General features: G+C 45.8%; 1 protein-coding gene across 1 annotated transcript; it reads left to right on the top strand.

Annotated features, from left to right (window-relative positions):
• The first annotated feature begins 5,818 nt into the window (after positions 1-5,818).
• LOC100834095 lies at positions 5,819-6,995 on the top strand. Its single transcript, XM_003566004.4, has one exon. The coding sequence runs from the start codon at positions 6,163-6,165 to the stop codon at positions 6,727-6,729; it is 567 nt and encodes a 188-aa protein (XP_003566052.1). The 5' UTR covers positions 5,819-6,162; the 3' UTR covers positions 6,730-6,995.
• The last annotated feature ends 3,960 nt before the right edge of the window (positions 6,996-10,955 follow it).

The following is a 10,955-nucleotide window of genomic DNA, read 5'->3' as shown; positions in this document are numbered from 1 at the left end:
AACTGTGACTATTGTGTCACTTTAGTCCAAAAACAGTTCGGGAGGCTTAAACATGCCATGTGCCCACCACGTTGGCTTCGGCCAAGACCGCGGGCTGCTACTCGATTTTCTTAGGATTTTTTCTGCAAAATCACCATGCCCAAGCCGCCCGCGAGGGGCAAGGCGGCCGCGCCTAGACAGGGATTCTGGGGCCCTGAGAACCACGTCGTTGCCGCAGCCGCCTCGCCTAAGGTTGCTATCAAGTCCACAACGCTCAATTTTGACGAGATGACGCCGGTGAAGGGGTCGCCGAAGTCGACGTGGCAGTCACGTAGCGTGTTTAAGCCTCGCCGAACTGTTTTTTTTTACTAAAGTGACACGGTAGTCCCAGTTTAGGGGTTTAAGTATGCATTTTTTGAGTTCGTGAACTAAAGTGTTCATTTTTGCCGAGTTCATAAACTAGTGATGCATTTTACTCTTCTTAATTTAACAAAAAAAACTTACATGCTCTGTTTGTTATGTCTATACCTTTGAGGTTGTCTTCAGTTAAACATTATCAACCTTGACTGAGTTTCTATACAAAAGTAACATCGTATGCAACACCAAACTAGTATTATTATGACTATTTTTAGTATATTGCAATTGTTTGGTGTTACACATGTTAAAAGAATTTCTACAAAATTGACAAAGTTTGACTTAAAAAAACCCGAAAGCATAGAAATTAAGAAACATAATGAATACTTAGGACAGTAAAAATGAGCCTCTTCATGCATTCTCAGGCCACCTACGTTTTCACCATTCGATTTGTAGTCATCCCGGTTCCTGACCGTCCATCCACAATCTCCCATGGGCTTCACCAACTGGACCCGTTGTCCTCGAGGGCTGTTAGCTTAAGTCCTTCGTTACAGAGGGAGTATTCTAATGTCGCGGACAGTTACGTAGCAAAACGGGAGTAGCTTTTTCTTTACACAATGTGTCCGATCATCAAGAGGGCAGGGAAACTTTTCAAGAGGCGACGACGACCGAGAATATGAGTCGTTCTGTTTTGTTTGTTAGCTAGATTTGTACCTGCAGTCTGCAGGGTCCTTTGCACGAGCAAGACAACTGATGTAACGAACACATCCTCGCTTCTTTCAACTTTTACTCTCTTTTTTGCGAATTTCTTTCAGCTTATACGTGGTAAAAGCAAAAAGAAGACGGTGGCAAATATTTTTGCTGTTCGTTCTCCTCAACTCTTTGTATCATGCGTGATTGCTGTGGAGAATAACCCACAGAGCCATGCATTAACTTAATTTTACCCCTCTGCTTGTGCTAATTCCCAACATTCATGCATATCAATTTGGATTGTGGGCTCTACCTCTTGCGGATTCTCTTCGTGCATCAACTCTGTTGCTCATGAGCTTGCCCGCCAGGCCAAATTCTCGCCGGTTGGGTCCTGGTCTTACTCTCCCCCCGCTTAATCCCTCTTCTGCTAAATGATGTAACTCTCGTAACCACTATTAAATAAAGAGAGTTTTTGCTGTAAAAAAAAACTGTTTCTCAAAAAAAAATCCAAAAAAAAATGTGCCTCTCAATTCTCAAAGTATCCATGGAAATTAACCAAAACTTCCGAGCTCAAGGTCCTTGCACCTGTACTGGTCTGACCCGATCGGCAACTAACCCATGCAATATTGCCGAAAGAATGCATGTTGCGTTGGTTGGACTAAGGCTGTCAGCTGTGTCACGTCCTATTCTGAGCAGAGAAAGGGGTGTAAGATAGAAGAGACAGGAGAGGTTGGAAAAAAGGTTGAGCCGTTGCGGACCGCAGACAGAACTTCGGGGATCGGGATTCAGGAGATGATTAGCTCACTAGTCTATAGCCACCACGGACCTTCCATAGCTCAAGGCCGGGTCACACGGTCCACTCTGGCCCAAAATCAAGTCAAGTTCGTCTGCTGGACCTTGACTTGGCGTATCAGCTTTGTTGCCCTTGCGAATGTGATGCTTATCGAGGATGGCTTGCGGAACGGGAGCCGCCGTAGACTCATCGTCGTGCTCCGGAAATTGCGGGTGGTAGGCGGCTAATTGCGTTTGCCTAATTTGAGCTGCGACTGCGAGACGTGAATTACCGAGCGGATCTCGCTCGACTGTGGCAATGGCATCTTGCACGAGAGCGGAGGCTGTAACCCTAACGCGACCTACACCCATCTTCCTGGCCACACAATTCAACATCAGGGTGTGTCTCAATTGATTAGTTGATTGTGTTTTGCAGCAAAGCATTGATTAGCAGTGTACTACCTGACACTTTTTTATCCTCTCTCATTCTCTCTCTAGTTCATGCAACGTCTGACACACTTTTTTTCCCAGTTTCTTTTTCTATTGTCAATGAAAATTTACGGGAGAGCTAACGTACATATTTTTTTCTTTTCTCGCTGAAATTTTGAAAGTTCACAAATGTATTCATCGGTATATGGTTTAGTACATCTTTTTTTCTTTGCTCTTTTTTCTTTTCTCGCTGAAATTTTGAAAGTTCACACATAATGTACTTATATAGTTTAGTACATATTTTTTCTTCGCTCCTTTTCTTTTGTTTCTCGCTGAAATTTTGAAAGTTCGCGTAATGTACTCGTCGGTTTATAGTTTAGTAATCAAAGTACATGTACAACAAAAGGATGGATTGCTCGTTTACCATGTACTTTCAATACTAATGAGAGTACACGATGGTACACGATACATTAGTGCAAATGACATTAATTTTAAACATCCATCATTCTAATTACATCGTGGTACATTAACTGCACCTTATCGGTCCACATAATGTACTCATCGGTATATAGTTTAGTACATCAAGGTACATGCACGACAAAAAGATGGTACATTGCTCGCTTACCATTTACTTTTAATACTAATGAGAGTACACGATAGTACATGATACATTGGTGCAAATAACATTAATTTTAAGCATCCATCATTCTAAGTACATCGTGGTACATGAAATGCACCTTATCAGTTTTTAAGTACCTCATCAAAAAGTTCAAAATTATGTACATGTAATATTTCGACACAATTTAGAATCGGAAGGGCAGTACATGTACCCAAGAAAAATCATATTACAAGCATCGTAAAAACTTAGTATCTCGTCATGTAATGTACCCATGGTACGTGCTAATCTTATTATGTACATTAGCACATCAAATCAATTACAACACATGACAAGTACCTCCTCAATCATCAAGACGCTAACCCATTGGTACATCAAAACACAGTGGTACATCACAGAAAAAAAAAATACACCTCATTCATAAGTACAAGGCATCATCGGAGAAGACAAAAACTCATTCATAAGTACCTCATCAATCGTCAATCACAATACCTCTCATGAATCTAAGATAAAAAAAAAGAAACTTTTTGCATAGTACCTCATATCAGCACTCGATGGATCTAAGAAAAAAAAGGAACTGAATCAGCCCCGCGTGCTCACCAGTCACCACCAGCTTGCCGTCGTGGGAGCTAGAGCGGGCTTGGCTTTCCAGTGTCCCGGTGCGAGGCAGACCGGCCTTGCCGGTTCCGGGGCGGAACCGCGAAGGAAGTCGAGGACAGTGGGGCACAGGTGACGGCGGATCCTGGGCGGAGCAGGCCGGCGTCGGAGGATCCGGAACGGAAGAAGCCGGCGGCCGCGGTAGGATCGGGAGAGTGCCCAGCGCATGAGCTCCAGATGCAGACGAGGTGGGGATGGCCGTGAGAGAGAAAGAGAGAGAGAGGAGAAGACTGTGAGAGAGAAGAAGATGGACGAGCTACGGGTTCTGACGTACGAGGAGAGAGAGGAACATGGGGATCCGTCCATTTGCTAATCGTGATTAAGAAAAAAGGGAGTGCCACGTGGTTGGCAAAGAACATGGGTGTATATCGCGTCAGCGGCACCAGGAGGTTTGGCCATCTTGCACGCTAACCGGCAACCTTTGCGGTGAATGCTCGTAGTGTTTGAAGGAGAGTTTGAGGTCTGTGCGGGCAGGCGTAGCTATGGAACGTTGCGCGTACACGATGCAGCATGAAGGGCGCCGCCGCCGTCGGGAGACCTTCAATAGTGAACTCGAAGGACGATCTGCCGAGCATGGCGTGGTACCGGCAACCGGATCAATCAAATCGGAAACTAATTCAAGCTGCGGTGGATCTGGTAGCTTTGCCACAAGCGGTGGGAGTGCCTTGTCTCGGGACTCGGGCTATCCAATTTGTAGATGGCCCATTTCCAATCCGCTTGATCAGGCCCTGTGCCGGTGACTTCGTATGTGCAGAAAAGGGAAAATTCTTGAGCTTTGGTCCGGTTTTGGATATCTGAGGCCCGCGGTGCTACCGGCCTTCTGGGCCAAACCTGTGACTTGGTCAGGTTGAGTGTTTTTCCAGCTCAGGAAAAAAGAGAGAGAAGAGTTTTGACATAGATATCAAGAAATTCGCAGGTACCCCTCATCTCCCGCGTCATCTTCGCGTTGTGAGGTGGGGGAACCTTGGATTCTGTTATACGCATCTAGATATTATGAGTTGTGTGGTCTTCATTGGCAGCGCTATGGCGGAATGAGGTGCGATGCCGTCAACAATAAAGGTATTTCGGTTCTTATTCTGCTGTGGCGTCACCTTACCAGGCGGTGCCACGGAGCCAGAAAGGATCTACTCACCGCAGGTTCAATCTTGCAGATTTTGAATTTCTTTCCTCGCAGATCCGTTCATATGGATTTGATGAGCTTTGTCAGCGTGTCATGGTGCTTTCGTTGATATGAGTTTTTGTGGCTATGGAGTCCTTTCGTGTTCTGAAGATCTTGTGATTCGACGACCTGTACTTTTAGGGAATTATCTTCGGTCCGAGTACGTTCAACGCTTATGGCTTCCCATCTTTTTGGATGGACGACTCAAGTTGTTTTTTTGAAACCTTTAAAGATAGTCAACTACGTGCAGGGATACGAGGGGCACTGTTGCCGCTCAAGTCCAATTACAGTCTTTTTACCGAAGCATCGACGGTATTTCATATTGCAAAAGTTGATATCATGGAGAAGATATGTAAGAGATTTCATTGTAAATCTTAGTTATAAGAGTTGCTTTGTAATTTCTTGGATTCATAATCCAAAACATTGTACCTGTAACGATTTTCAAGTTTGAATAAAATTACGGGTTATTCTAAAAAAAAAGTCTTCTCAACATCCAAGGAAATCTCAGATATCCATGAATTCTGCTCGTCTCTGCACGTGCTACCACATTTTTAGTTTTGTACAAGATGTCCACGTTTTTTAATACGAGCAGGTGAAACAGCAAAAGCTAATTGGCTCGATCAGGAGTATACAAACAGCATTACTCAATCCGGCTATTGCTTAAAGTGATCAAAAAGGTGTTGGAAAAACGGCAAAGGCCCGACGCTTTCATGTTTTTCCTTGTCGGGACGGGACAGGATCGAAAACCGGTCAGCCACGGTTTGATTCTCGGTTGAATTCAGGGATCAACCTCAGTTTCCAGGTTATTCACCGCAAACGAAATCTTACTACAAGACGACGACCACTCTGCTACAAAAATGATTTGAACCGCATGTTAAACGTTTGAGTGTTAAATTAGCTCTCATTAAGTCATTTTTATACTACCCGTTTGGTAACTTCCAAAGTTCAAGCAAACAAGCACGATCCAACACTACTACTACTCCTGATGCTGCTAATTAACCACCACCCATCATCAATTAATACGGCCACGCCTTCTCCAATCCCGTGTTCATCTGAGCAAATTGCGTGCTGACTTTGACGAATTCTAGTAGCTGCTAGGAATTAATAGGAGATCATTAATAATACTCGCATAGCTATATTAATTGCGTATACACAGTTACACACACGTACAGTCGCTGAACCTTTCCTTCCCCGTTTCATTTGATTTGACTACGGGGGTCTGTGGCGCGCCAGAATTTTCTCACTTGCTTAACAAAATGATCGCGGTGGGTGCTACTACTACTTGCCAGTTCAAAGCTTCAAACCAGCTGGGTGACTAGACCTTCCACGAAGCGATCCATCGCGCTAAGCTAGCTTAGCTGCTCTCGCTCTCGCTCTCCCCGCTGCCTTTATATAAACGACCCCGTCCAAAGAAAGAAATCCAGCAATCAATCATCGCATCCCTCGGCAGAATTCCCCTCGCCCATCTCGCGCCCATTGACCCCCAGCGCGCGCGGCTACGAAAAGGATGAAGCAGGATCAGAAGGGAGACGGCGGCGGCGGCGGCGGCGGGGGAGGGGGGAAGAAGCTGGGGCGGTGGCTGGGGGCGCCGGTGCGGGCGCTGTCGCGGGCGTGCGACTCGTACGTGCGGAAGATGTCGGCGTGCGCGGGCCACATGCCGGCCCAGTACGCCGGCGCCGTGGGCCGCGGCGGGTTCGGCGGGCCGGGCTCCATGAACGCGGCAGCCTTCAGCTCCCGCTCCACGCGCCGGGGCGACGACGCGGAGGTGGCCGAGCTCGTCCGCGCCATGTCCCAGCGGTCTGCGGCGCGCGCGTCCCCGGACACGGCGGCCGCGGCGTTGCCCGTGAGGAGCAGGAGCGTGGCCGTGGGGCGGATCGACGAGGACGCGCCCGTCGAGTTCGGCGCCGACGCCGGGCGCGTCGGCCTGCCTCCGCCCGCCGTGCGGAGGAGCCGCAGCGTCGCCGTGGGGGGCTTCCCTCCGCGCTCCGGCGGGTTCGGGGCCGCCGCCGCGACCAAGAAAGCTCCAGGCGGAGGAGGAGGAGCCGCCGCGGCCGTCGTCGTGCACGGAGGCTAGCTGTAGCTGATCGACGGCCGGCGCGTGCAATGGCGCGCGGCTGGATGCGTTTTTGCGTGTGCACACGTACGCGGTGCGCTACCTAAGCTCGGTTTGTTGTTGTTTTGTTTATCTTTTGATTTGGTAGAGTACTAGAGTTTCCGTGTAGTTCTTTTCTCGGTGTGACGTGTTTACATGTGTACATGCTGTCCCTAGTGATTAGATTTTGTCTCGGCTTGGAACCAAGCGGCCATATATATAATTGATCATGTTGCGTCTTACAAGCATGTGACTTACTTGTATAGTATGCACGTATATCCAAAACTCCAAACCAAACGAGTTTGGTGTGTGTACATGTACATGTGCAAGATGCAATGCATATATACATACATAAATCCTGCAGTGCAGACAGGCGCTCGTGAAGTTGCACTGCAGACTGCTGACTTGGGAGCAAGATGAACGAATCGGTGCAATGCATTTGTCGGTCTCCGGCAAGTGGACGTGGATCGATCGGGAGATAATCTAATCTAATCCATGCAATCCGTACGTTACGTTGGCCTGTGGCCTAATTTCACACCGCGCGTTGACGTTGGGCGCGTGCTATACGTGTACATGTCGCTCGCTCGCTCTTGGGCGGCACATATACATACCGGAGGACGAATGGGCATCTCGGATTCTCGGGCGGTTCTGTTTGCAGGGTGAGCAATCGACCTCAGTTCATTTAAATCCACGATGAAACTTGTCTGACTTCTAGTAGAAGCATATGATTGTCATTTGTCAACATCATGCGCTTGAGTTTCGTTCTCAGAAAGAAAAGAAGTGTTGCAGCCGTGTGACGCAGGAGATGGCATGAGAAGAACCCGTGCCCTCGTTAATTTATGTATAAATTGTGCGTGTGTGTATGCTGTATTGCTGTGCGCCTACCACCCTGGCTAACAGCTCCAGAGAGAAGAAGAAAAATGACACTGCGTGGCGGCTTACTTAGCTTGCACGTACGTGTGACAGATGGAGGCTTCTTGCTTTGATTAACCTAAGTAATCTAACGTCAAATCGCCGTCGAAATGATGGTACAAATTAGACGCAAAGGTGAAAACAACTGCTCCATGGCGTACGAGGACGTCACGGCCTGAGAAAAGCGTGCGCTCGATCGGCGAGGGCCTAGCTGCCTGGGCACGGGGGTGAGGTTCGGTAATAGAAGGCGCAAAGCTGTGTGACCCCGTGTTTAGGAACCCTCAACCGCGTGGTTGATAGTGCCTTCGCCCGGACTACGCAGTCTTCGATCGTGCCATATCCTGCTGTGCTGGGTCGTTGCGTGGTGCCTTGTTGGGCGACCAGTTAGTTCCTAGCCGGGCCCCCGTCATTTTCCGTGTTGAACTGTTGATATCTGAAACCAGGGGCGGGGGGGGGGGGGTAGTGTACGTGAGCGTGACATCGGGTCCGCTTCCCCGGCCCGCCGCCGCTTTTCTCCGCGTGCCCGTCTCCTGATCTCCTATCGGCCTCTGTTTCCAACCAAACCCACATCCGTCGCTGCTAGTGGACGACGGCGACCAGGCCAGACCACACCGCCGGCCGTCTCGATCCATCATCGACTAGCTCGTGGTTCCGTTAAACATTCCGTCTTCAGCTCTCGCCCATCCAAATCCAACAACTCTCCCTCGCGGTCCGCCATCGTGCCGGTTGAGCATAATGAAACTATGTTGAAGGTTCGATCTATAGCTACCAATTGGGGTCATGTGAAGCCATTTGGCCACGGAGTAGTTTTTTTTTTCGTCACATGTACGCGACGTTTATATTTTCTGTAAAGCCTAAATCCAGGGTATCGTAAAGGAGCTCAAAAACCTAAATAATCGAAATTTGCATAAACAAATACTACCTGATACTTCCTCCATTTTAGAATATAAGACGTATAACTTCTATTGACATAAACAAATTACTACTGACCCCAACTCGGTAAACAGATTTTTTGAGTCTACTGAGTTGCTCTGCACCATGGTACATGCCATAAAATTAGGCATGGGAGATTCCTAAGTAGGCAAAGGTAGCAACTCTAAAAGCCAAGTTATATCCAACGTCTTAACTATATTCTACATCGCACAATACCATATACTCCGACACTTATTATGGATCGAGGGAGTACATGCTTAGGCAATGATAATTACTGACAAAGAACATCAACAAAGATTAGTTCATGTGTTTTGTTATTTCAATAGAAGTAATAGCATTGAAAACTGCACTCTGTTTCTTCTGTCTCTTTTTTCCTAGCTATTTGCATATATACATCAAAGTAGAAGACAATTTACATGCTTTTTTTGTGAAAAGATCAACATAGATTTCTCAATGGCAATGTAAAGGAATCATCAACAAATGATAAAGAGGAACCTCTAACTTTAATAGTTGAATACTGTAATATGTTAATTCACAGGGAATGGTACCATTCATGTTAGAAGAACATTTTGAAATATATAGACAAGCTACATGCTTTACTCCAAGAATTTCAAAAAAAGACTTTGTTTTGTCATCTAAAATACATATTATTTTTTGAAAAGATCTAAAATACATATTACTATCTTGGCAAAGACATTGATCCATTGTCCTTACAAAATTTGACAAAATTATGTTTTAGGACACTTGACAAATCACGAAAAACATTTCAACGACTGCAGCCAGTAGGAGCCAACTCCCACCACACAACACCAACCTATGCGAATCTTCGATGAATAAATCTGAGAGGGAGTACTGCATGTGCAGCTCTCACACTGCAAGCAAAAATAGATGAAGAACAGGAACTGTGAGAATGCATGCATAGTGAAATCTCAGAAAACAATTTTTGTGTGTAATATAATAGTTTGAGCAACTAGCGCTAATTTACCTGGATCACCTGGTAATGCTCTTGTGTCTAGCAAATGAGCTGGTTGCTCATGTTAACATACAAGATCCAAACGAAAGTAAATATAATAGCTCAAGTTTTCTAGCAGTCTGATTAGCCTAAAGATTCAGTCGGTTTGAGAAGAAACTATGCATGAGTGTGTGATCATGCAAGATATACTCACTATGAAACCTATAAGAGAGCAAGGAACTAAATGTATGGTTGGAGAAAAGGATGCATACAGTTCCTTAATACGATGAGGACCTGGACCTCAGCTGAATTCTAATGATACAACAGAATGTCAAATTACACAGAGATGTGCAGACACCATGGGTGATGTGACCTCAGCAAATTATTTAGTTGCACGCTTGATCCACATAACCGATGTATGTTCTTTTGTCTTCTGAAAAACAAAATATAGAACATGACGGAATATTAGAGTAGGTCCCCAGGAATGTCTCTCAGTGTCAGTATATAATACATTAATAGCTTTAATGAGAAAATGTGTTGGTTGTAATGCAGATTGGAGTTGACGACAACAGAAATCCACGAAGTACTACCAATAGTATATCATAGAAATGGTAAATTAACACCGACGTAAATCAAAAAATTATGATGATTATATCACGATAGAAGTGGTCATAAATTGGCATTGGCAAAGGAACGCCGACTAAATATGAATTACTCACAACTCCCGCATCACTTAAGCAAAAAGAAAACACATCAGTATTTTAAAAAAGTATTCTAATGTGTGGACTAATACAGAGGAGTAACTGAACTGACACTTCAATTTTTACAGGATTAATTGCAGCATATGCATCTACATTTAGAGCATCAATATAGACCAGATGTTCCATGCTACATGCTAGATGTGGTAGGGGAGGGGCCCCGGTAGGAGAGAGATGATAAAAAAACGGCCCGTGATTCTGCGGCGCCGTGCCTGGCGAGAGAAGTTGACGGCGGATGAAGGGGTGGTGCGTCGAGTGAGCGATTTTTTCGTGCGTAGGTGGGCACGAACGACAGACGGGGCGGACGAAACGGACACGCGGGGTGTGGGTTTGTCAGGCGAACATCAAACGATTAGGATTCGTAGATCTCGGATCCAACGGCTGAACATAATTGGAGAGATGTGAATCAACGTAGAGGCTTCCCTCGGTATCCCTCACATTGATTTTAGTATATAATAGATAAACACTAAAAATGTTCAAATGTCCTAATTGTCCTTTAGTTTAGAAACCTAGGATCTATAAGCAGACACATTACATGTAATGAATCAATATAATTTGATTGCTTGTTTCATTATTTCTTAATCTTGTGACAAATCCCACGTTAACTCACATCTTTTCCATATTAGCATCACTAATTTGCCACTTACATGGAC

This window comes from Brachypodium distachyon, chromosome 2 (genome assembly GCF_000005505.3).
Source record: "Brachypodium distachyon strain Bd21 chromosome 2, Brachypodium_distachyon_v3.0, whole genome shotgun sequence".
NCBI lineage: Eukaryota > Viridiplantae > Streptophyta > Magnoliopsida > Poales > Poaceae > Brachypodium > Brachypodium distachyon.
Note: the sequence above shows the minus strand (reverse complement) of the source record. Positions and strands in the feature narration are given on the sequence as shown.

Bases quoted from the DNA above. Each gene is read 5' to 3' on its own strand.
- LOC100834095 (XM_003566004.4), top strand. From the start codon at position 6,163: ATGAAGCAGGATCAGAAGGGAGACGGCGGCGGCGGCGGCGGCGGGGGA.